This window comes from Oncorhynchus masou, chromosome 27 (genome assembly GCF_036934945.1).
Source record: "Oncorhynchus masou masou isolate Uvic2021 chromosome 27, UVic_Omas_1.1, whole genome shotgun sequence".
Taxonomy (NCBI): Eukaryota; Metazoa; Chordata; class Actinopteri; order Salmoniformes; family Salmonidae; genus Oncorhynchus; species Oncorhynchus masou.
In genome coordinates this window covers 49,987,377-50,015,350 of record NC_088238.1, presented here as the reverse complement: position 1 = coordinate 50,015,350, position 27,974 = coordinate 49,987,377, and the positions used below count along the sequence as shown (strand labels likewise).

The window sequence follows — 27,974 nt, the reverse complement described above, 5'->3', positions numbered from 1 at the left end:
CCCATTTCAGGACTTTGTTACACCATTTATTTAATACAAGATAATAACTCTTGGCAGCATTTATATTCCCCATGATTAAAACATATGGTCAAATAAAATGTATATATTATAACCCAGATAAATTCATATTCAACATTTGTACATTAACTTCACATTATTTCTCTCCTCACATGTTCCCAAAAGATATATGAACCGAACAATAAAAAAAAATGTAATAATAAAAGGCCACTCTAAAATGTGCAGTTTTGTCACAAAACAATTGGTATGCTGACTGCGGGAATGTTGCCAAAGAACTGAATGTTAATTTCTCTAAAGAATTTGGCAGTACGTCCAACCGGCCTCACAACCGCAGATCATGTGTAACCACGCGAGCCCTGTATCTCCACATCCGGCTTATTCACCTGCGGGATTGTCTGAGACCAGTCAACTGGACAGCTGATGAAACTGAGGAGTATTTCTGTCTGTAAAAAGCCCTTTTGTGGGGAAAACTAATTCTGATTGGCTGGGCCTGGCTCCCTAGTGGGTGGCCCTATACCCTCCCAGGCTTACCCTTGGCTGCACCCTGGCCCAGTCATGTGAAATCCATAGATTAGGGCCTAATTAATTAACTTCAATTGACTGATTTCCTTATATGAACTGTAACTCAGTAAAATCGTTGAAATTGTTGCATTTATATTTTTGTTAAGTAAATGTATTATGAGTGCAATAAACTATAATGGCGTATAGGTGGCCCATCAACATCTTAGAGACATTTCCTTTAAATATATATATGTATATTATGTTTCGTATGGAGACATCAGCATTGAGTAGAGTAATTGAGATGGAATTGAATTTAACTGTCTTATTGCAACCTCCTGGGGACAAAAGTTTATTAAGCTTCAAGACTCTATAAATTCTAATCCATCCCCAAGTCTGTTTTGATGTCCGGTTAGAGTCCAATTCATTACCCAACAGTTAAGAATATATAAATGCCATATGCACAACACATGCATTCTCCCTAATTACACAGAGAAAGAAAAGTGGTTGCCGCAAAAAAGGGCCTAATGAGAATCAAATAGCAAAACGTACGAGTCGGTACAACGTTGGTCCTTCAAGCTGAAATCTCTAACCGTGAGATATTACAGCTTTCTTTTTAAATATAAGAGCAAGAAGAACATAAGAAAGTTTATCTTTGAACCTGCGTGACTCATCTAGGCCAATTAAATGAGATTTAAAACTACAACAGACTTAACGTGGACTCTCCTTCCTAGTTTTTCCTACATTTTAGTCATTAAGCAAGAGGTACTCTTATCTAGAGCAAGTTATTAAAAGTTGATTCTAATAAGGTTAAACAAAAATAAAACATTGTAAGTAGATCCATGTCAATGGCAAATGTAAATGCCAATTTCCTTACTAAAATAAAAAGTGCAAAATCCCAACATCAAGGCACATAATGGAGTGCAGTAGTAGGAAGGCCAATGATTACAGCAGTCCTGGTACATTACATGACATAGTGCTAGAAGACAACACACCATCACAAGTGATTAAGTTAGGGGAGGGTCGGGTCAGAATTGGCCCCCACAGTGACTTCAGAAAGTATTCACACCCCTACTTTTCCCACATTTTGTTCTGTTACAGACTGGTTTTAAAATGGATTACATTTAGATTTTGTGTCACTGGCCTACACACTACACCCAATAATGTCAAAGTGGAATTCTGTTTCTTGAAATGTTTACAAATTAATAAAAAATAAAAAAGCTTAAATGTCTTCAGTCAATAAGTATTCAACCCCTTTGTTATGGCAAGCCTACATACATTCAGGAGTAAAAATGTGCTTAACAAGGGACGCATGGACTCATTGTGTGTAATAAGTGGTTATTATTATTATTTTATTTTATTATTTTATTATTATTTTTTTTCATTGACTACCTCATCTCTGTAGCCCACACATATAATTATATGTAAGGTCCTATCTGTAAATTCCCTTCGACGAGCAAGTAAATTTCAAACACAGAATTAAAACCACAAAGACCAGGGAGGTTTTCCAATGCCTCACAAAGGGCACGTCTTGGTAGATGGGTAAAAAAATATATAATTATACAGACATTGAGCATGATGAAGTTATTAATTACACTTTAGATGGTGTATCAATACACCCAGTCACTACAAAGATACAGGCGTCCTTCCTAACTCAGTTGCCGGAGATTAAAGAAACCGCTCAGGGATTTCACCAAGAGGCCAATGGTGACTTTAAAACAGTTACAGAGTTTAATGGCTATGATGGGAGAAAAATGAGGATGGATCAACAACATTGTAGTCACTCCACAATACTAACCTAATTGACAGAGTGAAAAGAAGGAAGCCTGCTCAGAATAAAACATATTCCAAAACATGCATCATGTTTTAACAAGGCACTGAAGTAACAGTGCAAAACATTTGGCAAAGCAATTCACTTCTTATCCTGAATACAAAGTGTTATGTTTGGGGCAAATCCAATACAACGCACTACTGAGAACCAGTATCCATATGTTCAAGCATAAAGGTGACTGCATCATGTTATGGGTATGCTTGTAATGGTTAAGGAGTGGGGAGATTTTAAATATAAAAAATAAATGGGATGGAGCTAAGCACAGGCAAAATCCTAGAGGAAAACCTGGTTCAGTCTGCTTTCCACCAGACACTGTGAGATTAATTCACCTTTTTGCAGGACAATAATCTAAAACACAAGCCCAAATCTACTCTGGAGTTGCTTACCAAGAAAACAGTGAATGTTCCTGAGTGGCTGAGTTACAGTTTTGACTTATATCTGCAGGAAAATATATGGCAAGAACTGAAAATGGTTGTCAAGCAATGATCAATAACTAATTTGACAGAGCTTAAAGAATTCAGAAAATAATCAAATGGGCAAATGTTGCAGAATCAAGGTGTGGAAAGCTCTAAGAGACTTACCCAGAAAGACTCACAGCTCTAATCACTGCCAAAGCTGATTCTAACATGTATTGACTCAGGGGGTTGAATACTTATCTAAGCAAAATATTACGTTTTTATTATTATTTTCTATTATATATCTTTTTATTTTTAACAAATGGTATAATTTCTCCCCCACTTTGACAGAGTATTTTGTGTAGATCGTTGACACAAAAAAAGAAGACAATTAAGTAAATTTGAATCCCACTTTGTAACACGACAAAATGTGGAAAAAGTCAAGGGGTGTGATACTTTCTGAAGGCACTGTACATGGAGAACAGCAGGGGACTCAGCACTGAGCCTTGAGGGACATAGTGAGGATACAGATCCTCACAAAAGGTCCTTGTTAGACGCCAAAGTAGGTTGGTGATTCTGTAAGCAACGGTTGATGTAGTGTTAACAAAGATTTTTTTTAAATACATATATGGTTCAAGACAGTTGTTGGTAGAACTCCTACTGGTGATGGGCGATGCATTGACAGATACTTCAAGTGTAAACAAAAAACATGTACTTTGCATTAATGCAACATTAACATTCCCCTTATACTATATATGATGCATCCTATATGATGAAGAAAGTATGAAGTATACAAATCAACATACAAATCAACACAATACCAACCAGGAAATTAAAATTAAAGACAATATTGTTATAAAAAATAAAGTATTCAGTGTCCACTACCATTTACGAACAATCAAGGAAAAGACAAATATGACAGACAATTGACAGCAGCTGTACTCACAATTAACATGAAAACAATAAGATACTAACATAAAGAGTGTTCTGAGACTCCATTAACCTAATGAGTCTCACCGTAATGCTGGAGCGTTTTGGACTTCTAGACCCTTTTAAACATAGTGTGTTTGAGCTACAGACTTCTGGGTTTCACCATTGGATTAATCTATTTCTTCTGCATCCGTAGACCCCATTAGTCTGTGTGATTAACAGGGGCTGACTAGAGCTGTGTTATGAGACAAGGGCGGATCCTGAGGGGGCTCGCACCGGTTCTTTTTGCAAAAATGAGTCCAAATGGTGTGAGCTATAAAAACTATTGAAAGCTGCATGTGAAAAGCCGAAACTTTTACGAACACGCACGTGTAAAATATTCTGCTCTGTGTTGCCCACATGCTACACAAGTCGTTAAAAGCTAAGGGGTTCTTCTACATAGAAGATCATAGGAAATACCAGGACATAGTGTCTATACTACTGTAACAAGCTCATAGTTGCTATCAAACTCCAAAGAGTTGTCACTGACGAGTTGGATATTAATTTCCCAGTGAGCAAACAATTTCTGCACTTAACAGCGTTCATATGAATTCATTTTTATCAGCTTTTTGCTTTGGCTGACTTTTTTTGTTGGTTTTTGGCAATTGTCAATAAAACTCATGAATGCAACTATTTATGTCAAATTGTTTTGTGTTCTACTTGTAGCCCTGATAACATAAGGGCTGTACATGCAGATACATTTAAATCAAATTTTTGTTGGGTTCTCGGGACTGATAGGGTTAATTAAGTCACACTAGGTACAGAAAAGTCAAAGTTAGTATCATACATTCAAATTATCAAAAGTAATCGACTCAACAGTCATTAAAACATGTACATAAAAACAAAATAAAACTTGAGTAGAAAAATAAGGTGGAATGTGTACAAAGAAATACACAGAGGTACAGTATATCAGTGCATATTTAGAAGTAGGAGGAGGATTTATGAACAATGTTACAACCAAGTGTACAACAGCAAATAAACATAAATACAACTATTTGCTATACCCTGAAATGAATCTTGATACAGTTCACTGTGACATTGTGACATTTTTAGTCTTAGTCTGTGGTCATTGGTAAGGTTAAATCATTTGGCTTTAGGCAGTGTGGAGGTTTGAAAAAGCAACAAGCAAAAGTGTTTTTAAAATGGATGAACAAAGACTCTGTGATGTTTGTCTAATTGATGGTAATGCGACTATGTGTGCATACATTTTACGTACGGGTGTCCCGGGAATTGTACCCACTATCCTGGCATTGCAAGTGCCATGCTCTACCAACTGAACTACAGAAACAAACAGTGCAACTGAGTTGCGACGGCTAAGAAATTCAACTACCAACTTTGACAGTAAGATAGTTGGGTAACGCTTTACTTGAACCCTGTCATAAGGCCTGCATAATACTATCATAAGGCCTGCGTAACAGTCATAAGGCCTGCGTAACATGGTCATAAGGCTGACATTATAGATATTATTAGGCGTCATGCTAGTTTATGGCAAAATTATGCATGACAGACAGTCATGTTGCAAGCAAAGGTCTCCTTCATTGCCGGTCTCTACCATATATCTGTGGCGTGGGCACAACGTTGGGTTTTAGACGTGGGGGGAGGGCATTATTATAATATTTTTTTTAATCAAGTCTGATAAACACTCCAAACAACCAACCCGACTGCTTGGAGGCATCGCACGGTCCTAAAACCCACCGTTCTCTCGTTTTGTATCACATTCCAATTATAAAATGGGGGGGGGGGGGGCAAAAATGCAACTTCAGTGCATAATATATTAATAGTAGAACCATAGTAGAACCATATTATAACTTTATTTAGCCAGGTGAGTAAATTCTCCTTCAAACCCTTCATAAAAAGGTTTATGGAGCAACTATCAAAGATGCGACACATAATAAAGTTTCATGGCAACTTTAAGTTTGCCTTCTGTACTAGGCATTATAACATTGTTCAAATCAGGTGTTACTAGTGGCACTTCTTTTTGGTAGGAGCATCATAACACATTCTTTAAAAAATATGGGTAAAAAAGTCAAGCAAAGGAACACTTTTACAATATCATTATGGAATGCAGCTCAATCATGGAACTACTCTTTCTTATAGCAATCCACAAACCAATATGTCCACCACTTGATATCAACTTCTAACCAAAATAATTACTTGTATAGCCTTCTGTAAAAAGGCAAGTATACAAACCACTTGGGAGACAGACTAAAAATGTAATTTTGTTATCTTGAAAACAACAGGCCACAGCCCACCAGACAACAGCAGAAACACTGTTGATTTATGACACATGAATGGACCATGAGTCCCAAGAAGGCGACACAAATTATACATATTTTTTAATTGGCTGTCTATTGGCTATTGAGTTAGAGTTAGCATTTAGTGGCGTTTGAAGGTCTACATGGCACTACAATCAACTTGTAGTTCTTATTGATTTCCCTTCTGTCAAAGTTCCCTTTAAAAATAAATGTCCCCTTAAAGTGGTTCCCTCAATGTGACAACAGAGCACAATGGAGCCCCTAGTAAGTATAAGGGAGGGCATTAGGTTGCACTTGGTCAAATGTCTTTCAACTGTCGAGGAGTTTATGACTCATTTCAAGCACTTTCAATGTGATTCCTATAGGAAAAGACGAAAAGGTATCCACTGGCCAACCAATACTACTAATCAGCTTAGATGGCACAAAACATGGAGGTGAAGGCAGGTGGGGGGTGCTGAGTGTGCATAGTGTATTCTCTGTCGGAGATGGCAGCCTGCCGTCTGGACTGAAGTGGGACAGAGCTCCACTTATCTACACGTGACTGCGGAAGTGGTGGGGAAAGGTCAGTGGTTGCCTGCTCCTCAACGGGATGAACCACAGGATTTTCCAGGTAGTGCCAAACACCTCGGCCAGAGTCCACTGCCAGGATTTCTTTGACCCACCACCAGACCCGACTCTGTGAAAGAGAAAATAATGTGCACAAGCGTGCGCACAGATCTCAAGTCTGAATGGGCCCAAAATGGAAAAACAGAGGTACCAACACTGAATCTTGTGGAACACCAAATTCAACTTAATGGTACTGCAATGACTTGTCAACTAGCTGGACAAATTGTGTCCAATCAGATAAGTAAAATCGGAACCTGAAGAGGCTGTCCACAGAGCCCGGCAAATTATTTTCTTGTCCCTTGTATCAAAGGCAGCACAAAGGAACAAACCCATGCTACTTACATTTCATTTGAGAAGTGAGACATTTTCTCAATGGTGGTGGTGTCCTGTTAGGCGGTAACACAAGAGGAACAAAGTTTAATCACTGATAGATTTCACATCCTTGAGTAGGGTGGCTAAGAGCGTTGGGCCAGTGACCAAAAGGTTGCTGATTCAAATCCCAGAGCCGACAAGGTGAAAAATCTGCCGATGTGCCCTTGAACAAGGAACTTAACACTAATTGCTCCTGTAAGTCACTCTGGATAAGAGTGTCCGATAAATGACTAAAATGTAGTTTGCATGATCACAGACTGTCCTGGAATATATATTTGCATGTGTACTAATTAGCCAGGTAAATCTCCTCAAATGGACTCCTTACACACAAAGCGCGACACCAAACAGATAACACACCACATGCTAATTAGGAGACATTAATGCACCCGCCCACCCGTGCTGTGAGGCCCAGGTTTCCAAATTAAGTTGTTTTCTGAAAAGGACATTTCTACGTGTTTAATCAACAAGAAAATAGCCTAACTAGCACATGACTATCCATAGTTATTGTCAATTGTTAACATGCTGTTATCATCTTAACATATTCCTGAAAGGTTGTTTTTCTCTGTGAACAACAAACAACTGATCAACATCCTGCAATTCCCTTCCTTACCCTAGGATTTGTTGTCTGAAAATAACCTATGGCTTCTGGTGGCATGCACCCATACATTGAGACCTGGACGTGTAGGGATCTGGCCAATCACCAAATCTGTTACTAAGCTTGTTCATGGGTCTGTGCAACAAGACAAGTACGAAACTAACTAGGCCTTCCAGGCCCCAATCCCTTAATGTCATCAAGTAGAAAAAGTATGTGTGGCTACGAGAAGGACTCACGTTTACCCAGAGGGACAGTAATAGAAATAAAGACTTAGCAGACCAGATAAGACGGTTTTACGCAGCTGGGCTCACATGTAAGCTGTTAAGTCTATTACACCTTGGTGCTGGTGCATTATATCCTGTCAATCCAGGATGTAAAGGTGAGGGCTCATCTGGTAAAGAGTCATGACAGTCAAGGACACAGTAAAGTTCACAAACACATCCTAATATTCCCACTACTCTAGTAACAATAGCTAAGAATCTGGATTGAGTAGCATACCCAGGGAATGGAATTGAGGCAGATTGGCATACATCGGAATTAGAAAAGAACTAGGTTGCATGAAATGGGCAGTGTAAACAGTGCATAACATGCTACTTTGATACATAACAAATACGTTGATATTTACTTGACTACCATTTTCTGACCACAATCTCTAACAAGAGACAGAAGGGAGAGTAGCTGCTGCTTCTGCAAAAGCTAATGGAGATCCAAATAAACAGGAGAGAGATTTGACTCACTGTCAGGATGCCAGCCATCTGAGTATAGAAGAGGCTGCTCATGCCTCCGATCATCACCAGACCCATGATCGCAGACACTCGTATCAGGGCGAGCTCATGACGTGCCATGAATGCCTCCTGTGAGAGTACAACCAGAAGAAGCCAAAGTCAACTTCACAGCACCATGTACATACTCCCGTATTCCTTTCACACATTCAGCATACCGCCTATCTACACCTCCTACGCTGCATGTAAAGACATGGACTTACAAACCTTGGAGTCTCATCTCTGCATATTCTTTGCTCAGAAGCTTGCAAAATCCCAGGAAAACAGCACATGGTTGTCTGAGACGAGGTAATTTCTGTTGCATATCTACCCGATCCAGTCAAACGGGACCTTCCCTACTCTCACTGACACATATTACTACAGCCCTATGCCTGCCCTAATTTGTGAGTCTGCTCAATGCTGCTTAACTGTGAAAAAGGTTTTATGAAATCTGAAATAGCAGTAAAAATGTTTTATTTATTAGCCTACGTATTATTTATTTGCCTACGTAGGCCTGTGTATGCTGCAATTCAGCTTTTAGCTGCAAATGTGTACATGTACATCTCTATTAAAAATGTTAATCATCAAGGCATAGAAGGGAGAGTGGTTTTAGGGCTATGGCAGGTAGTTATCTGTAAGAGCTTGATTACACACTTTCCAAGGAAATATGGAAAATCTTGAATTGAATTAGAAAGTTATCCAAATCGTTGATGATGAAATTCTTCCTTGTGATTGCTATTACAAAAAAATATATAATCATGAAACCAAGCTGTCACGTAATGTTCTTTCTAGTTTAGCGTTAAAGAGCTCACTTTTCATTCTTGACTTTACCTGGTCCAATGTGGTCAAGGGCTGGAAGTAATAGAACTGGCAGAAGTCTAGAGCCAGGGTGAACAAACTGAGGACCTGTGTGTAAAAACAGAGTTGCAAGAAGAGCCAGTGGTTGTCCTCCCCTACACAATTATTGATCCTGCCAGGAGACAAGAGGGAGAAAAATACATTTTACAGGACTGCTCAAATGCCTAGGTTACAAGCTGGGCAAATATCAAGCACATTTTCCCAAGAAGATAAACAGATATGTAGGCCTAAACCATTCAATGAACTGTCTATCAATTTTTAAAATATGTGGCAATCCTGGGGGTGCTGCTAGAGAAGACGTGTAGCGCTAACTACTGTGCAGTTGTCCCCCTCTCTTGGCCGGTTCAGTGAAAGACACCCTGACAATATCCGCGTCAGCTCTTTAAATGCAACAGAAAATTCTAAATGTCCCCCCCAGAACGAGCTGTCTTGTTTAGCTGAATGTCCTATGGGAGTGATAGAAGTTTCTGAAGCCTTACCATGGACAGTGGTGGTCCATTCTACGTACACAATGGCCACAACGACTGCAGTGGTGGGACCTTTTTGGTCTCCTCGTGTTGCACTTGGTACACATTTCCCACTGCTCTCGCTCTGAAACAAAGTAGCCATGTCAAAATCTATACTTTTTCCATGACCCAGGCAACAAACCTCATATCAGTGGACCTTTTCCCGAGTATACAAAACAGTAAGGACACCTTCCTAATATTGAGTTACACCCCCCGTCCCCAGATGTCCTTTGGGTGGTGGGCCATTCTTGATACACACAGGAAACCCAGCAGCTTTGCAGTTCTAAACATAAAGTTACTGCACCTACTACCATACCCCATTCAAAGACACAATCATTTGCCTTGCCAATTCACCCTTTCAATGGCACACACACAATCCATGCCTCAATTGCCACAAGCCTTTAAAATCCTTCTCCTCCCCTTCATCTACACTGATTGAGGAGGACATCAATAAGGGATCATCACTTTCACCTGGTCAGTCTGTGTCATGGACAGAGAAGGTGTTCTTAAAGTTTTGTACACTCAGTTTATATTATATATCAGTATTTGTGACAGAGGCTGTGGAATGTCAAATTACCTGAGTGAGGGATTTGGGGATCGGGTGGGAGTCGGCCAGGATCGGCTGTAGAAGCTCTAAAAAGCGCAGCCAAACAGAGGGCTGATGCAAAGTAGTAACCTAGGAGGAGAGGTACAGGATGACTACAGCAGTCAAAGTCATTGATGAAGCAAACCTAACACCTGGTCTGTGGGATTAATACTCACTGACAACCAAGGCCCAAGGGATATTCCCCTCATAGAAATGGGGCAGTAGCACCAATTTGGGGACGAAGAAGGAGTTGTAGAGCCAGATGGCGAAAACCATACTGATGCAGAACCAGCCCATGGGGTCCATCACAAAGTGCAGCCGAAGCTTCATGGCTCCTGTCACTTTGGGACACAGATGGACAATGTGTCATAACCTCCCTGGAAAAAAAAGATTGCTAAATTAGAGCTTATGATCAGAGTTAATCAATAGGTTAGGTTGGACCTGGTAAGGCTGTTCTCAATAACCATTGAGTTTACAGTCAATTCTATCTCACTTTCTCATACACTTCTTCTGACTTTTACCTGAGGTGTGTGATTATGATAGGGTACACCCCCCACAACACGTCTCATTAGATACACACACCCACAACTACACAAGTTAAACATTCAGATTGTACCTTACATACTGACACTTTAGTAACTAGCTACAGATTTTCTTAAAGTAGATCATGTCAAGCAGACAGGTAGATACTAGAATGTAGAAACATTAAACATGTTGGCCCAGCTACTGTACCTTGCTAGCTAGCTATTCTGACAGGTAGCTACCGCGTTAGCTAGCTAACTAGCTGGGCTTGGTCTTCCTAGAAATTTAACTTGATTTGTAAATAACTAACGTCAGACCTGCATAGCATAAACCGCTCAAAATGTAGATATCACATTACTTTAGTTACTCCACCTACCTATTAAGCTGGCAATGTGTATTGCAAAACTTCAGAGGGATACCCACTTACAATCGCTCTTTTTCCACGAGCACAACAGTTCAATTATTTAGTGGCTACTTTTGTGGAGGTGCAGCAACACTGTGATGAATGACATGCCGTCAAAAATAGGAGTTCTGCTGCCACCTATTGGATTTGCGTTCGAACTTTTTTGGAGATGTATTTTTTGCCAGCCCAAAAACATTATTATGGCAGTCCTATTTCTATTCGTAAAAAGTATATTCAAAGTTCAAAAGCACTTTCATAAGCTAAATGTAATTGACCCATCATGCAATCTGAGGTCAAGGTTCGTTTTGCATTGCTACTTCCGCCTTACTTGCCGGCCGCTTCTTGTTGTCAAGAAACGTCACTTCTCAGCTCAGAAATTACATTGTGATATTGGGGATAAAATGGCATCACCTAACTCATATAAACTAAGCTGCTCTATACCTGGTCATGAAATGGATGTGAGAGGTCTTTCAGCTGCTTTTTTCCCCGACGGAGCCTTCGTGTCTGTTTCCCGAGACCGAACCGGACGAGTCTGGGTACCAAACTCAAGGTACCGCGAGCTAGCTTAGCTCAACAGACAATAATGTGGTTCTCACCATTTTAATGTCGTAAAGATAATCAGTTAGGAACCCTAGCCACACACATCGATGCCCCTCAATTCAACATAAGCATTATGTAAAGGCAAACCAACAAGTCGCTGCTATTGCATCGACGCTAGCTAGCAAAATTAGCGTTGTCATTCTCTTAGCAAGTATTCTGCAGTGTTTTTTCCACATCGGATAGTCCCCCATTCATTACACGCCAACTGTAGGTGACACAAGGTTTCTTAAAACTTGAAGGACGAGATTTATCGCTAGACCTTATGGCTATTGTTAGCTAGCTAGTTAGCTAACGTTATTAACGTTTCCTTTATAGCGAGCAACGCTTTTCTATAGCTAGTTAATAATTAGAAATAGCCAGAGCCTGTTCAGAATTTGACACCGCCCTGTTCTGCGTTGGAAATGTAATACAATTTAATTTCATATAACATGTTTTGTCTCTCTTCAGCCCAGACAGGGGGTTCACAGAAATGCATTGCATGACAGGTCATCAAAATTTTGTATCCTGTGTATGCATCATCGCTCCAAGTGACACATATCCTCGGGGACTCATAGCCACTGGTGGAAATGACCACAACATATGTGTTTTTACACTGGACCAACCACAACCATTATTCACCCTCAAGGGACACAAAAACACAGGTAGAGTTGATAAACAGTTAATGCATTAATGTGCAACACCTAATTGAACGTGATTACTTTACTTCAAATACCAACTTGGTCTGATGACTTTTGTTGTGAATAGCTAGAAATTATCCATGATATGTATGTCCACAGTGTGCACTCTGTCCTCTGGAAAGTTTGGAACCCTACTGAGTGGCTCATGGGACACCACAGCAAAAGTCTGGCTCAACGAGAAGTGCATGATGACCTTACAGGTAAAGTGTATGAGACATGTTCAGTAGGGCTCAATTTAGCAAAAACATTTTGTGACATAAAATTAAAATCTGTGTTCTTAATGAATAAGTTTTGCAACATTTTCTCTGTCCTGAACACAACCCAGGTGAGTGAATATGGCTAGATGTGCTCTTTTGTATTCCAGGGGCACACAGCAGCAGTGTGGGCAGTGGTCATATTACCTGAACAAGGCCTCATGCTGTCAGGATCAGCTGACAAGACCATCAAGCTGTGGAAGGCTGGGCATTGTGAGAAGACATTTACAGGTGAGAGATTAAAGCACCCACAAACCACCATTCCCTCTATAAATATGGTGGCAGTACTGAGGCCAGACATTGGATGAATGCATTCTTCTGTCCCAGGTCACGAGGACTGTGTCAGAGGGCTAGCGGTGGTCAGCGACCTGGAGTTCTTTTCCTGCAGCAATGACACCAGTATCAGGAGATGGCTGGTGACTGGGGAATGTGTGCAGGTATACTACAGCCATACCAACTACATCTACAGCCTGGCCGTCTTCCCCAATGGACAAGGTACAGTATGGACGACTGATCCCAGACAATCTACCTGTGCCCTGTTTTTAGAACCACTATGCCCTAGGAAAGTGTGACAGTCTCATTGTGCTTCAAATACATTTTATTTGTCACATGCGGTGAATACAACCTTACAGTGAAATGCTTACTTACAAGCCCTTACCCAACAATGCAGTTTTAAGAAAAATAAGTGTATAGTAAAAAAATAGATAAGTTAAGTTGACAATTGTTAGGGCCTGGTTGCACATTTTAATATGCTGGTAAAAATTTGGTCAAATGGATTAAGTTTCCCTGCATTAAAGTCCCCGGCCACTAGGAGCGCCGCCTCTGGATTAGCGTTTTCCTGTTTGATTATGGCCTTATACAGCTCATTGAGTGCAGATTTAGTGCCAGCACTCTTTTGGTAAATGGTGTGGTCTACAGCTTATCATGAGATACTCTACCTCAGGCGAGCAAAACCTTGAGACTTCCTTCATTTTAGATTTCGTGCACCAGCTGTTGTTTACAAATATACACAGACCGCCACCCCTTGTCTTACCAGAGGCAGCTGTTCTATCTTGCCTATTTAGCATAATTTAGCGGTATTTTATCCATGTTATCGTTCAGCCACGACTTAGTGAGACATAAGATATTACAGTTTTTAATGTCCCGTTGGCAGGATATTCGTGACCGTAGTTCAACTATTTTGTTATCCAATGATTGTACGTTGGCTAATAGGACTGATGGTAGAGGCAGATTACCCACTTGCCGTCAGATCCTTACAAGGCACCCCAACCTATGTTCCCGATATCTCTGTCTCTTTGTCATGTGAATGACAGGAATGTCATAAGACACGGTGGCAGAAACATTATGTACAAAATAAGTTACAAATAATGTGAAAAAACACGCACAATTGGTTGAGTGCCCGTTAAACGGCAGCCATCTCCCCCGGCACCATTATGTTTTCATAGTAGAAAAGATAACTCCTGCACACACAATATTGCCTCTGCATATTTACTTTGTTGAAGTTTCCGTCAGACATTTTTCAAGACAATCTGTTGGTGCTCTCTTCCCCTCTCAGATTTTGTGAGCACAGGAGAGGACCGGACCTTGAGGATATGGAAGCAGGGCGAGTGCCAACAGACCATCCGTCTCCCAGCCCAGTCAGTGTGGTGCTGCTGTATCCTGCCCAACGGGGATATAGCTGTGGGAGCCAGGTAAACCCCACTGTTAATCCACTGTCCAACCATTTCTATCTCACTGTCAAAGGACATGAGACATAGCAGTATAATACATGAAAACAACTGCATCACCTCTATTAGAGAGTCCATACAGTACCAGTCAAAAGTTTGGACACACTTACTCATTCCGGGGTTTTTGTTTATTTTTTACTATTTTCTACTTTGTAGAACAGTAGTGAAGACATCAAAACTATGAAATAACACATGTGGAATCATGTAGCAACCAAAAAAGTGTTAAACAAATATTTATATTTGAGTTTCTTCAAAGTAGCCACCTTGTGCCTTGATGACAACTTTGCACACTGTCGTGGAAATTTCCTCTATTTACCAAATCATGAGAGCAAACCACACACAAGTCAGAGTTAGTTATCACAAAAGTCCATCTTTAATTATGAGTTCTATCACAACCCTGTGACTCTCAGATCAATTCAGTGTCTATCAATTAATTCTCTGAGAGTCCCTTACACATTTCAACTGAGATCCTTTATAGCAAAGACACACATAGTGAGACAGCATAGGCATAATTTTTCGTTCAGCTTTGTCTCCCAAACTATGTTATTTTCTCAAACTCAGAACCATAAACCAATCCTCCATATCAACAGGCATATATCAAATCCATCCTATCTTGACAAGATCACAGAGACACACTGACTGGCACACAGACATTGTGGAGCCAAGAGATACACGCTTGACCTCTCCCCTCTCTCCGGCCCAAGCAACTTAGTCTTGACATAGAGCAGATACTGCAACCCCGCCACAGTATTATACAAAAATAACATTCTGATGAGAAGTAACTTACAAACATATGATGAATATAAAACATCTTACCTATGTTAACAACTAATTCTGATTATTCCCCAACAACACGCTTGGCATTCTCTCAACAAGCTTCATGAGGTAGTCACCTGGAATGCATTTCAATTAACAGGTGTGCCTTGTTAGAAGTTAATTTGTGGAATTTGTTTCCTTAATGCGGTTGAGCCAATCAGTTGTGTTGTGACAAGGTAGTGGTGGTATACAGAAGATTACCCTATTTGCTAAAAGACCACGTCTATATTATGGCAAGAACAGCTCATATAAGCAAAGAGAAATGACAGTCCATCATTACTTTAAGACATGAAGGTCAGTCAATATGGAAAATTCAAGTGCAGTTGCAAAAACCATCAAGCACTATGATGAAACTGGCTCATGAGGACCGCCACAGGAAAGGAAGACCCAGAGTTACCTCTGCGGCAGAGGATAAGTTCATTAGAGTTACCAGCTTCAGAAATTGCAGCAGGGTATAACTGCTTCACAGAATTAAAGTAACAGACACATCTCAACATCAACTGTTCAGAGGAGGCTGCGTGAATCAGGCCTTCATGGTAGAATTGCTGCAAAGAAACCACTACTAAAGGACACCAATAATAAGAAGAGACTTGCTTGGGCCAAGAAACATGAGCAATGGACATTAGACCAGTGGAAAACTGTCCTTTGGTCCAAATTTTTTGTGTCTTTGTGAGACGCAGTGTAGGTGAACAAATTATCACAGCATGTGTAGTTCCCACTGTGAAGCATGGAGGAGGACGTGTGGAGGTGCTTGGCTGGTGACACTGATTTATTTAGAATTCAAGGCACACTGAGCCAGCATGGCTACCACAGCATTCTGCAGCAATACGCCATCCCATCTGGTTTGCGCTTAGTGGGACTATAATTTGTTTATCAACAGGACAATGACCCAACACACCTCCAGGCTGTGTAAGGGCTATTTGACCAAGAAGGAGAGTGATGGAGTGCTGCATCAGATTACCTGGCCTCCGCAATCACCCGACCTCAACCCAACCCGTTACAGCCTTATTCTAAAATTGATTAAATAAAACATTTTCCTCATCAATCTACACACAATACCCCATAATGACATGGCAAAAACAGGTTTATAGAAATACCTTATTTACATAAGTATTCATACCCTTTGCTATGAGACTCAGAATTGAGCTCTGGTGCATCCTGTTTCCATTGATCATCCTTGAGATGTTTCGATATCTTGGTTGGAGTCCACCTGTGGTAAATTAAATTGATTCAACATGATTTGTAAAGGCACACACCTGTCTATATAAGGTCCCACAGTTGACAATGCATGTAAGATGCAAAAACCGAGCCATGAGGTCGAATGAATTGTCAGTAGAGCTCTGAGACAGGATTGTGTAGAGGCACAGCTCTGGGAAAGGGTACCAAAATATTTCTGCAGCATTTAAGGTCCTCCACCGTGGCCTCATCCTTCTTAAAAGGAAGAAGTTTGGAACCACCAAGACTCTTCCGAAAGCTGGCCGCCCGGCCAAACTGAGAAATCGGGGGAGAAGTGCCTTAGTCAGGGAGGTGATAAAGAACCCGATGGTCACTCTGACAGAGTTCCTCTGTGGAGATGGGAGAACCTTCCAGAAGGACAACCATCTCTGCAGTACTCTACCAATCAGGCCTTTATGGTAGAGTGGCCAGACGGAAGCTACTCCTCAGCGAAAGGCACATGACAGCCCGCTTGGAGCCCGCTAAAGGACTCTTAGACCATGAGAAACAAGATTCTCTTGTCTGATGAAACCAAGATTGAACTCTTTGGCCTGGCACCATCCCTACGGTGAAGCATGGTGATGGCAGCATCATGCTGTGTGGATGTTTTCCAGCGGCAGGGACTGGAAGAGACTCGTCAGAATCTAACTAAAGATGAACTGAGCAAAGTACAGAGATCCTTGATGAAAACCTGCTCCAGGTTCACATCCCAGCAGGACAACAATCCTAAGCACACAGCCAAGATGACGCATGAGTGGCTTCGGGACAAGTGTCAATGTCCTTGAGGTGCCCAGCCAGAACAACAACTTGAACCCAATCTAAAATCTCTGAAGAGACCTGAAAATAGCTGTGCAGCAACGCACCACAACCAACCTGACAGAGCTTGAGAGGGGGGGGGGGGACTGTTGAATCCATTTTAGAATAAGGCTGTAATGTTACAAAATGTGGTCTGAATACTTTCTGAATTCACTGTATATTATTATTAATTAGTCAGTGAGTAGTTCAAAGTAAATTAAGAGAAACAGTTAGATGGAAAGAGTGAGGAGAGAGCAATGTTGCTGCTGTTACCTTGCTTTTGTGTCACTGATTTGTGTTATTCGCCTCACAGTGACGGCCTCATCAGAGTGTTCACTGAGGTGGAAGACCGCATGGCCAGCCCTCAGGACCTCCAAGCTTTCGAGGATGAGCTCTCAAAGACCACCATCGACCCCAAGACCGGGGACCTGGGGGACATCAAGATGGAGGATCTTCCAGGCAGGGATCACCTTGATGAGCCTGGTAATTATATTACGTACATATTCCATTATATTAATCCATTTCATTACACTATATATGTATTGATATCTATACATTCAATTAACAGAAAACTATTAGGACATTACATGCCCAACATCACTGTTTGGCTGTTATTTTTTTTTTTTGCATCTACAGCCCTTGATCACTGACATCTTTCATGAATGATAAACATATTTTACCAATCACCAATCTTTAGTAGAACTGAAATCATAAACCACAGAAGCACATGAAAAGTGGAGTAATTCAGAAACCCCCCTTGTTGTATTGGAGTGTGTCAAGAATGCACACTCATTAAGATGTGTGTCTGTCTCCCAGGGAATCGGGAAGGACAGACGCGGCTGATCAAAGAGGGACAGAAGGTGGAGGCGTACCAGTGGAGCGTGGCCGACAGCCGCTGGATGAAGATAGGAGATGTGGTGGGAGGGTCCAACCAGCAGACCTCCAAGAAAGTCAACTATGAGGGGAAGGTGCGGTCACAAAATTCTGTCAGCCGGGGATTGTCAAGCAAATAACTGTCGGTCTCACGGTAATTGACCGTTAATTAACATGAACACATATCCTGGCTTCCCCACTGATGCAGACCTTTGGAACATCTACATTTTAAAAAAGTGTAATAAATCCATTTAATATAGCTTACACCTTTACAATAAATTCATTCTTTATTTTAGACAGGCCTAAAGAAGTAATGATATGAAGAAATTGTAGTCTTTCAGAAGAACAGAATAGCATACTGTGAGTTGTTCTTATGTTAGGTCATGATCTGACAATGCCAAATGGCTGTGGGCTACGCAAATTCATTTAGGAGACGATATTTGCATTCAATTCCATGGCATTTGTTTATATTATTTTATAGTGTGAAGAATACAATTGAACCAAGTTTAATAAAATAGAAAGGATATTTTCTCCAAATGATTTGAGGGAGTGCAAACATGCAGCTATTCTGTGTTGAGTGGTTAACAAAGAAATAGGTACTCCTATATGCTTCATTTAGAGTTGTTCTACAAACGTTGGGCATGATGCGACACTGATGATTTGAAAAAAGTTGTTTGAAAGGTATGGGTTCTTTGTTTTTTGTGCAGGCTGTACACACTTCATCAGTCTCATTCAGAATTTGACAAGCACTTGATAATGACTCAAATTTCACGGCGGCATCCCCTTTTGTGTGGCCGTAAAGCACCCTAAAAAAATCTGGAGGGCTGTGTTGTGCCCTTCTCCCTGAGTGCTGCGCGCTCCGAAGCACCTCGCACTCATATGGCTCTCCATCACATGATCAGGTCTTTCTCACAGGCTACAAGTGAAGACAGACACACCGGGGACGCAACTGCATACATCCTTATCCAATTCCGAGGTGAATATTGAAGATATTGGAAGAACTGTCCACTTTTACGTTTCGTCAGCCAACAAGATGAGTAGGGTTAGGCCTAACAAACAGCAAAAACACTAGCCTATGGAAATGTACTGTCCCCCATAGTACAGTCGTGGCCAAAAGTTTTGAGAATGACATAAATATTAATTTTCACAGTCTGCTGCCTCAGTTTGTATGATGGCAATTTGAATATACTCCAGAATGTTATGAAGAGTGATCAGATGAATTGCAATTTATTGCCTTCTTTACTATGCAAATGAACTGAATCCCCAAAAAAACATTTCCACTGCATTTCAGCCCTGCCACAAAAGGAATAGCTGACATCATGATTCTCTCGTTAACACAGGTGTGAGTGTTGACGAGGACAAGGCTGGAGATCACTCTGTCATGCTGATTGAGTTCGAATAACAGACTGGAAGCTACAAAAGGAGGGTGGTGCTTGGAATCATTGTTCTTCCTCTGTCAACCATGGTTACCTGCAAGGAAACACGTGCCGTCATCATTGCTTTGCACAAAAAGGGCTTCACAGGTAAGGATATTGCTGCCGGTAAGATTGCACCTAAATTAACCATTTTATCGGATCATCAAAAACTTCAAGAAGAGTGGTTCAATTGTTGTGAAGAAGGCTTCAGGGCACCTAAGAAAGTCCAGCAAGTGGCAGGACCGTCTCCTAAAGTTGATTCAGCTGCGGGATCAGGGCACCACCAGTAAAGAGCTTGCTCAGGAATGGCAGCAGGCAGGTATGAGTGCATCTCCACGCACAGTGAGACAAAGACTTTTGGAGGATGGCCTGGTGTCACGAAGGGCAGCAAAGAAGCCACTTCTCTCCAGGAAAAACAACAGGTACAGGGATTGGACTGCAGAGGACTGGGGTAAAGTAATTTTCTCTAATGAATCCCCTTTCCGATTGTTTGGGGCATCCGGAAAAAAGTTTGTCTGGGGAAGATAAGGTGAGCAGCCATGAATAAAGAATGGTACCAACACATCCGCCGAGAGCAACTTCTCCCAACCATCCAGGAACAGTTTGGTGACAAACAATGCATTTTCCAGCATGATGGAGCACCTTGCCATAAGGCAAAAGTGATAACTAAGTGGCTCGGGGAACAAAACATCTATATTTTGGGTCCATGGTCAGGAAACTCCCCAGACCTTAATCCCATTGAGAACTTGTGGTCAATCCTCAAGAGGCGGGTGGACAAACAAAAACCCACAAATTCTGACAAACTTCAAGCATTGATTATGCAAGAATGGGCTGCCGGCAGTCAGGATGTGGCCCAGAAGCTAATTGACAGCATGCCAGGGCGGATTGCAGAGGTCTTGAAAAAGAAGGGTCAACACTGCAAATATTGACTCTTTGCATCAACTTCATGTAATTGTCAATAAAATACTTTGACACTTGTGAAATGCTTGTAATTATACTTCAGTATTCCATAGTAACATCTGACAAAAATATCTAAAAACACTTTAGCAGTAAACTTTGGAAATTAATATTTGTGTCATTCTCAAAAATTTTGGCCACGACTGTACATAAGTTGACATTCTATTCTGTGCAAGAAATAAATATTCAGAACATAGTCTGAGACAGTTGTGAGATGTGATGGATCCCAAATTAATACAACCACTAGCATCCCAAAAAATGTTTACGCACTGTGTCAAACGCAACAGATCAGAACGTTTAGCTTTACATTTTGATAAACTATTAGGCTATTTGTTCACATTATAAGTACAGCAATGCGCACATGGCAGTAGGCTAAAAGTGTGAATGTTACATTCGCGAGAAAACACCATTATCAAAAGTGACCACAAATGTGATTATGCATGTACTGCTTTTATTATAAAGGTGCATTTTTGTGGTGAAAATTATCTTCCTCAAACTTGAAACTCACGCGCTGCGAATGTATGCCAGTTGGGGTCTACAACCGTTATAAAGCAGATGAATGTGCTTAATTTAAAAAAGTTATTTGGCCACTTTAGGTGTGATACTAACCTTATCCAAACAAAAAGGTCAGAGCGGCTACGCTACATGAGGTGTGTGACTATAATTAGAAAAAGTCAACAAAAAAAGGCATTGTTTCTTGCCTTAAGCTGGGCTTCATAAGCGATAATATATAATTCACAAGTGATAGGGTGACAATATTAGCCTATCAGAGTATTCTTGATTTAATCTTGTCATTACATATACTAAATAAAATATTTGTTTTGATTTAGAATGTACCTTGATCATGCACCTGTCTCGAAACGGGCAGCGGGAAAAAATACGTCACCTATGCACTTAAATAGCGAATGGAGGACGCTTTTCCCATGATTCATTTTCATGCCAGCCAGGTAGGCTATACTCCTGTTGTTAAGAGAAGCAATGTACTTAATATTAGGAAAGTTAAGAAATAAATATAGTAGGCCTAGTCTATAGAAAGCTGATGGGCTCCTCCTCTTTTTAAGAGGCCATCACTCTGTTTTCTCACTCAATTGCGTGGCCTATGGAAATGTTGCTTTACATGAGCTTCTCATGAAGTGTTTGATTAGATTTTCAATCACATTTGCATTGATGTCAGCGTTATTAGAGGGACAATAGAGTGCTGAGTACCAGGCAGTTAGCAAGTTTGATAGGCTACTAATGACCATCAGCAGCATTAGAGCTTGGAGAAGCCTAATTACTGTGACTAAAGGTCACTTGGAATTTGACTTCCTTCATGACTTGTGAACGCCATAATGGCGGTAATAAGGTCGCCGCAACAGCCATAGGTGCACCCCAACATTAGGTCAATGATGATAACAATAGATGGACAGAGAGACTTTGTCCTCAGAGGAAAATTGTGTGCTGACTACAAGACAACTCTGGTGAACAGAGTACAGACGCATGGCAAATTATTCACAAGTGCATTTGATCTTCACTGAGGCGAGCTGTCAGACAGTGAATCACTCAACCCATCTTCCGAATGATTTTCCAGGAGTACGACTTTGTCTTCACCATCGACATCAACGAGGGTGGCCCGTCCATGAAGCTGCCCTACAACGTGACGGACGACCCCTGGCTGACGGCTCACAACTTCCTGCAGAAGAACGAGCTCAGCCCCATGTTCCTGGACCAGGTGGCCAACTTCATCATCGAGAACACCAAAGGACACACCTTGGGAGCCGCCCCACCCAGCGCTGCCGACCCATTCACTGGTAAAGCCACTGGATCAACGAGCGCCATAGGCTACACGTAGGGCAATGTTTTCTTCTAAAGAAAACGTGCAGTGGACCAAGTTCACATAATGTTTAAAATAGACCAGCCTAGCCCAGTAGTATCAATCCATTCACTGGTGAAGCCATTGAGCCATCTTTACTCTATAGGCCACGCCTGGGGCAGCATATTTGTCTTTGATGGGCAATTCCACTGTAACAGAGTGACTCAGAATTTTCACTTTAAAATGTATGTCAATCAAAAACCAGTGATTGCAAAGTTAAACAAACCACAAAAGTCTTTGTACAAGGATGACTTTCTATAAAGGTTCACTGAAAAATGTCACAAACGCATTGACTTGAAGAACAGTGCAGACGCAAAGTCCGGTAACAGAATGACAGCACCAGCAGCACAAACCGTCAACTGCACTCTTCTTCAAGTAAATGTGTTTTTGTAAAATGTTCTTTGGAAATTGTTAAGTCATCCTTGTGCAAAGACTTGTATGGTTTGTTTAAATTTGCAATCATTGTTTTTTTTGTTTGACATACATTTTAATGTGAAAAATCTCAGCATCACTCTGTTACAGTGGAATTTCCTCTAATAAACATTGTGCAACGTTACTGTAAACAATTGGAATAGACGGGATCACAGCAAGTAAATACAAAATGTGTTTGGAATACCAGACTTACTGTATATTTACCCTGCTTTTGTCATGTTCACCATCAGGCTCAGGCCGATACATCCCTGTAGCTGCCGACAATAGAGCAGGTTTTGGGGCTGACCCCTTCACAGGTAAATAAAAACAAATGTCCTTTTCTTGTAGATTTCAGTTTGTTGAGAACATGTTGTTCTAATGTATTATATGGCATTTTCATTCTATGGCTATGCTAATACATTACTACGGCACTTTCCCCAGGCACTGGGCGATACATCCCGGGATCGGGGACTCCCACAGGGGCGCCGGTGGGCGCGGCAGACCCCTTCACAGGTAAGTCACTATAGCAATGCCTCGGGTTCAATCAAAGGTTGCATTGACACACGATCCTGTTTTTTTTATTTTCACTCATAATAAAAGGCAACCCAATAACACTGCTAAAGCAGATGAAATCTAGTCTCTAGTATTTTGTTTGTTTGAGGTGTAAAATTTGCCTGTCTTCTTCTCTTCCCAGGTGGGGGTGCCTACTCCTCAGCTGCCTTGAGGCAGACCTCCACCAACATCTACTTCCCCAAAACGGACGGGGTGACCTTCGAGCAGGCCAACGCCACACAGATAATGGGTAAGTAAACACTGACCAAAACATGATCCCTTCGTATTTTATTCCATATTTTCCTACCAGCAGAAATAATCTCTATTTATTCAGCGTACAAAACTGATCAACCAGCACTGTGGCTGAACTGAAACAATGTGCATAGCTATATGAAAACCTCACTACAGAAAATACATCCCGGATATTACAGTGTCCTAACATACTCAATTGCCTCTCTCTATGTTAATGTTGCCCTTGCCCTTCCACCACCAGCCAAGCTGAGGGAGCTGAACGGTGGGGCCCCTGGTGAATACAGGCTGTCTGAGGAGGTGCTGGGGAGCCTGGAGAAGCTGCTGGTATCTGTATGTGACCCCTGTGCCTCAGAGCAGCCCACCACTGAGCAGATCAGCCTTCTCTGGAAGACCTCTCACTGGCCAGAAGGTAGGCAAACCTTATGGGTTTTGTATTTTTAAGGATCCCCATTTAGTTACTGCCAAGGCAGCAGCTGCTCTTCAAATCAAAGTTTATTTGTCACGTGTGCCGAATACAAGTGCAGACCTTACAGTGAAATGCTTACTTACAGGCTCTAACCAATAGTGCAAAAAAGGTATTAGGTGAACAATAGGTAAGTAAAGAAATAAAACAACAGTAAAAGGACAAGCTATATACAGTAGCGAGGCTACATACAGACACCGGTTAGTCAGGCTGATTGAGGTAGTATGTACATGTAGATATGGTTAGTGACTATGCATATATGATGAACAGAGAGTAGCAGTAGCGTAAAAGAGGGGTTGGCGGGTGGCGGGACACAATGCAGAAAGCCCGGTTAGCCAATGCGCGGGAGCACTGGTTGGTCGGCCCAATTGGGGTAGTATGTACATGAATGTATAGTTAAAGTGACTATGCATATATGATAAACAGAGAGTAGCATGAGTGTAAAAGAGGGGTTGGGGGGGCACACAATGTAAATAGTCCAGGTAGCCATTTGATTACCTGTTCAGGAGTCTAATGGCTTGGGGGTAAAAACTGTTCGGAAGCCTTTTTGTCCTAGACTTGGCACTCCGGTACCACTTGCCATGCGGTAGTAGAGAGAACAGTCTATGACTGGGGTGGCTGGGGTCTTTGACAATTTTTAGGGCCTTCCTCTGACACCGCCTGGTGTAGAGGTCCTGGATGGCAGGCAGCTTAGCCCCAGTGATGTACTGGGCCTTACGCACTACCCTCTGTAGTGCCTTGTGGTCAGAGGCTGAGCAATTGCCGTACAAGGCAGTGATGCAACCAGTCAGGATGCTCTCGATGTTGCAGCTGTAGAACCTTTTGAGGATCTCAGGACCCAAGCCAAATCTTTTTTGTTTCCTGTGGGGGAATATGCTTTGTCGTGCCCTCTTCACAACTGTCTTGGTGTGTTTGGACCATTCTAGTTTGTTGTTGATGTGGACACCAAGGAACTTGAAGCTCTCAACCTGCTCCACTACAGCCCCGTCTATGAGAATGGGGGTGTGTTCTGTCCTCCTTTTCCTGTAGTCCACAATCATCTCCTTAGTCTTGGTTACGTTGAGGGATTGGTTGTTATTCTGGCACCACCCGGCCAGGTCTCTGACCACCTCCGTATAGGCTGTCTCGTCGTTGTCGGTGATCAGGCCTACCACTGTTGTGTCGTGCCTGGCCGTGTAATGTAACGCCTGGGTCCAGCAACATTAAGGCAGTTATATACAATTTAAAATATTACACGATATTACATTTCATAACACTTTTCACAACACGTTGTGTTCTCTCAGGCCACTACTCTACTATCACATATCTACAATACAAAATCCATGTGTGTGTAGAGTGCCTGTTCTACCTACATGTACATATTACCTCAATTACCTCGATTACCTCAATTACCATTGACTCTGTACCGGTGCCCCCTGTATATAGCCTCACTATTGTTATTTTACTGCTGCTGTTTAATTATTTGTTACTTTTATTTTCAATTTTTTACTTTTCAATTTTTTACTTAACACATTTTTCTTAACTTCTTAAGGCATTGTTGGTTAAGTAAGCATTTCACTGTTTTCGGAGCATGTGACAAATAACATTAGATTTGTTTTATCGTGTGTGTATTTGTGTGTCTCTCTTCACAGTCCCCGCTGTTCCATAAGGTGTATTTTTATCTGTTATTTAAATCTGATTCTACTGCTTGCGTCAGTTACCTGGTGTGGGATAGAGTTCCATGTAGTCATGGCTCTATGTAGTACTGTGCACCTCCCACAGTCTGTTCTGGACTTGGGATTTGTAAAGAGACCTTTGGTGGCATGTCTTGTGGGGTATGCATGGGTGTCTGAGCTGTTTGCTAGTAGTTTAAACCGGCACCTCGGTTCATTCATGTCAACACTTCTTTAAAAAAACAAGAAGTGATGAAGTCAATCTCTCCTTCACTTTGGGCCATGAGAGAGTTCCATTCATGTTATTAATGTTAGCTCTCCGTGTACAATTAAGGGCCAGCCGTGCTGCCCTGTTCTGAGCCAATTGTAATTTTCAGAGGTGCCTCTTTGTGACACCTGACCACACAACTGAACAGTAGTCCAGGTGTGACAAACCTATGGCCTGGAGGACCAGCGCTTTATTATAGACAGACTTCTCCCCATCTTAGCTACTGTTGTGTCAACATGTTTTGACCATGACAGTTTACAATCCAGGGTTACTTCAAGCAGTTTAGTCATCTCAACTTGCTCAATTTCCACATAATTTATAAAAGATTTAGTTGAGGTTCAGGGTTTAGTGAATGATTGTTCCCCAAATACAATGCTTTTACTTGTTGTAATATTTAGGAATAACTTATTCCTTGTCACCCATTCGGAAACTAACTACAGATCTGTGTTAACTGATGCAGTGACATCACTCTCTGTAGGAGCTGACGTGTATCGTGTTGAGTCATCCGCATACATTGACACTCTGGCTTTAGTCAGTCAGTGGCATGTCATTAGTAAAGATTGAAAAAATTAAGGGGCCTAGACAGCTGCCCTGGGAAATTCCTGATTCTACCTGGATTATGTTGTAGAAGCTTCCATTAAAGAACACCCTTTGTGTTCTGTTAGACAGGTAACTCTTTATCCACAATAAAGCAGGGGGGGGTGTAAACCGTAACGCATACGTTTTTTTTTCATCAGCAGACTATGATCGATAAGGTCAAAAGCCGCACTGAAGTCTAATAAAACAGCTTCCACAATCTTTTTATCATCAATTTCTCTCAGCCAATCATCAGTAATTTCTGTAAGTGCCGTGCTTGTTGAATGTCCTTCCCTATAAGCGTGTTGAAAGTCTGTTGTCAATTTGTTTATAGTAAAATAGCATTGTATCTGGTCAAACACAATTTTTTCCAAATGTTTCCAAAGGGTTGGTAACAGGCTGATCAGCTATTTGAGCCTGTAAAGGGGGCTCTACTATTGTTAGGGTAGCGGAATTACTTCTGCTTTTCCAAGCCTGAGGGCACAAATTGTTTTATTATAGCCTTGGGCAGGACTAAGGTTTATCTCACTAGACTGGAGTTCTGATAAGCATTTTATTGTTTGACTTCAGTTTCAGTGTTTTCAAAAATAAAAAGCCCCATCAGCCTTTTCAAGCATGTGAAACTATTGCACATTCCAGTATTTAAACATATGGTGATGTCCCTTGTGAGCCTACTATCACTTCATTGACCTGTAATCATCTCTTCTCTCTCCTGTCCTCCAGACATCGTCTTCCCCGTCCTGGACATCCTGAGGCTGGCGGTGCGCCACCCACAGGTCAACGAGAGCCTGTGCGGCGGCGACGCGGACAATGGCGTTGCGCTCTGCAACCACCTGCTGAGCCTGATGAAGCCGCAGGCCCGGCCAGCCAATCAAATGCTGGCGCTGCGGACGCTCTGCAACTGCTTTAGTGGCTGGCGTGGTCGAGCCCTCCTATTGGCCCAACGGGAGGCTGTCCTGTCGCACGCTGCCGACCTGTGCTCCGTGTGCAACAAAAACATTCACATCGCCCTGGCCACTCTCGTCCTCAACTACGCCGGCTCCCTCCACGGCCAGCCTGACCTGGAAGCCAAGGCCCAGTGTCTGTCGGTGGCCAGTGCGGCGCTGGAGTCTGTGCAGGACAAGGAGGCGGTGTTTAGGCTCCTAGTGGCCCTGGGGACCACAGTGGCCTCCGACCAGACGGCCCAGGATCTGGCCAAGTCCCTGGGGGTCACGTCACAGATCGCCAAGTACACCTCCGTCACTGACCCGGCCAAGGTTGGCGAGTGCTGCCAGCTGGTTTTAAAAGAACTGCAGTGATCTGATCTCATTTTCTGTGTTTTAATCCGCACCAGTATCCCCTTTCCCCTTACATTATTACTAGTCTCTGTTCAAGTGTTTTATTGATTTCTGACTGGTGGACTGTTGGATTGCATGTGCTGCAATAAAAAGATGTACAAATTGAA

General features: G+C 41.8%; 2 protein-coding genes across 3 annotated transcripts; one reads left to right on the top strand and one right to left on the bottom strand.

Moving 5' to 3' along the window:
* Positions 1 to 10: 10 nt before the first annotated feature.
* Positions 11 to 11,434, bottom strand: LOC135516344 (palmitoyltransferase ZDHHC21-like). Of its 2 annotated transcripts, none has more exons than XM_064940585.1 (8): positions 11,149 to 11,434; positions 10,427 to 10,627; positions 10,242 to 10,340; positions 9,638 to 9,749; positions 9,132 to 9,270; positions 8,277 to 8,393; positions 6,915 to 6,958; positions 11 to 6,642 (listed from the first exon to the last, which is right to left on the bottom strand). In XM_064940585.1, exons 2-8 carry the CDS (start codon positions 10,578 to 10,580, stop codon positions 6,498 to 6,500), a joined length of 810 nt encoding a protein of 269 aa, XP_064796657.1. In that variant the 5' UTR covers positions 10,581 to 10,627; positions 11,149 to 11,434; the 3' UTR covers positions 11 to 6,497. The 2 variants fall into 2 exon arrangements, with proteins under 2 accessions (XP_064796657.1, XP_064796658.1); XM_064940586.1 differs by having other exon boundaries at positions 10,427 to 10,591.
* A 56-nt stretch (positions 11,435 to 11,490) lies between these two features.
* Positions 11,491 to 27,974, top strand: LOC135516343 (phospholipase A-2-activating protein-like). The gene is made up of 14 exons (XM_064940583.1): positions 11,491 to 11,725; positions 12,223 to 12,416; positions 12,552 to 12,652; positions 12,817 to 12,937; positions 13,034 to 13,201; positions 14,262 to 14,397; positions 17,573 to 17,742; positions 18,076 to 18,227; positions 22,075 to 22,294; positions 23,019 to 23,084; positions 23,209 to 23,280; positions 23,462 to 23,569; positions 23,813 to 23,980; positions 27,254 to 27,974. Exons 1-14 carry the CDS (start codon positions 11,577 to 11,579, stop codon positions 27,826 to 27,828), a joined length of 2,400 nt encoding a protein of 799 aa, XP_064796655.1. The 5' UTR covers positions 11,491 to 11,576; the 3' UTR covers positions 27,829 to 27,974.

Bases quoted from the DNA above. Each gene is read 5' to 3' on its own strand.
- LOC135516344 (XM_064940585.1), bottom strand. From the start codon at position 10,580: ATGAAGCTTCGGCTGCACTTTGTGATGGACCCCATGGGCTGGTTCTGC. The intron at 9,271-9,637 runs GTAAGGCTTCAG...GTCTCCTGGCAG, and splicing joins ATGGACCACCACTGTCCATG to GATCAATAATTGTGTAGGGG. The intron at 6,959-8,276 runs GTGAGTCAAATC...ACCGCCTAACAG, and splicing joins AGATGGCTGGCATCCTGACA to GACACCACCACCATTGAGAA.
- LOC135516343 (XM_064940583.1), top strand. From the start codon at position 11,577: ATGGCATCACCTAACTCATATAAACTAAGCTGCTCTATACCTGGTCAT. The intron at 12,938-13,033 runs GTGAGAGATTAA...CTTCTGTCCCAG, and splicing joins TTGTGAGAAGACATTTACAG to GTCACGAGGACTGTGTCAGA. The intron at 17,743-18,075 runs GTAATTATATTA...TCTGTCTCCCAG, and splicing joins GGATCACCTTGATGAGCCTG to GGAATCGGGAAGGACAGACG.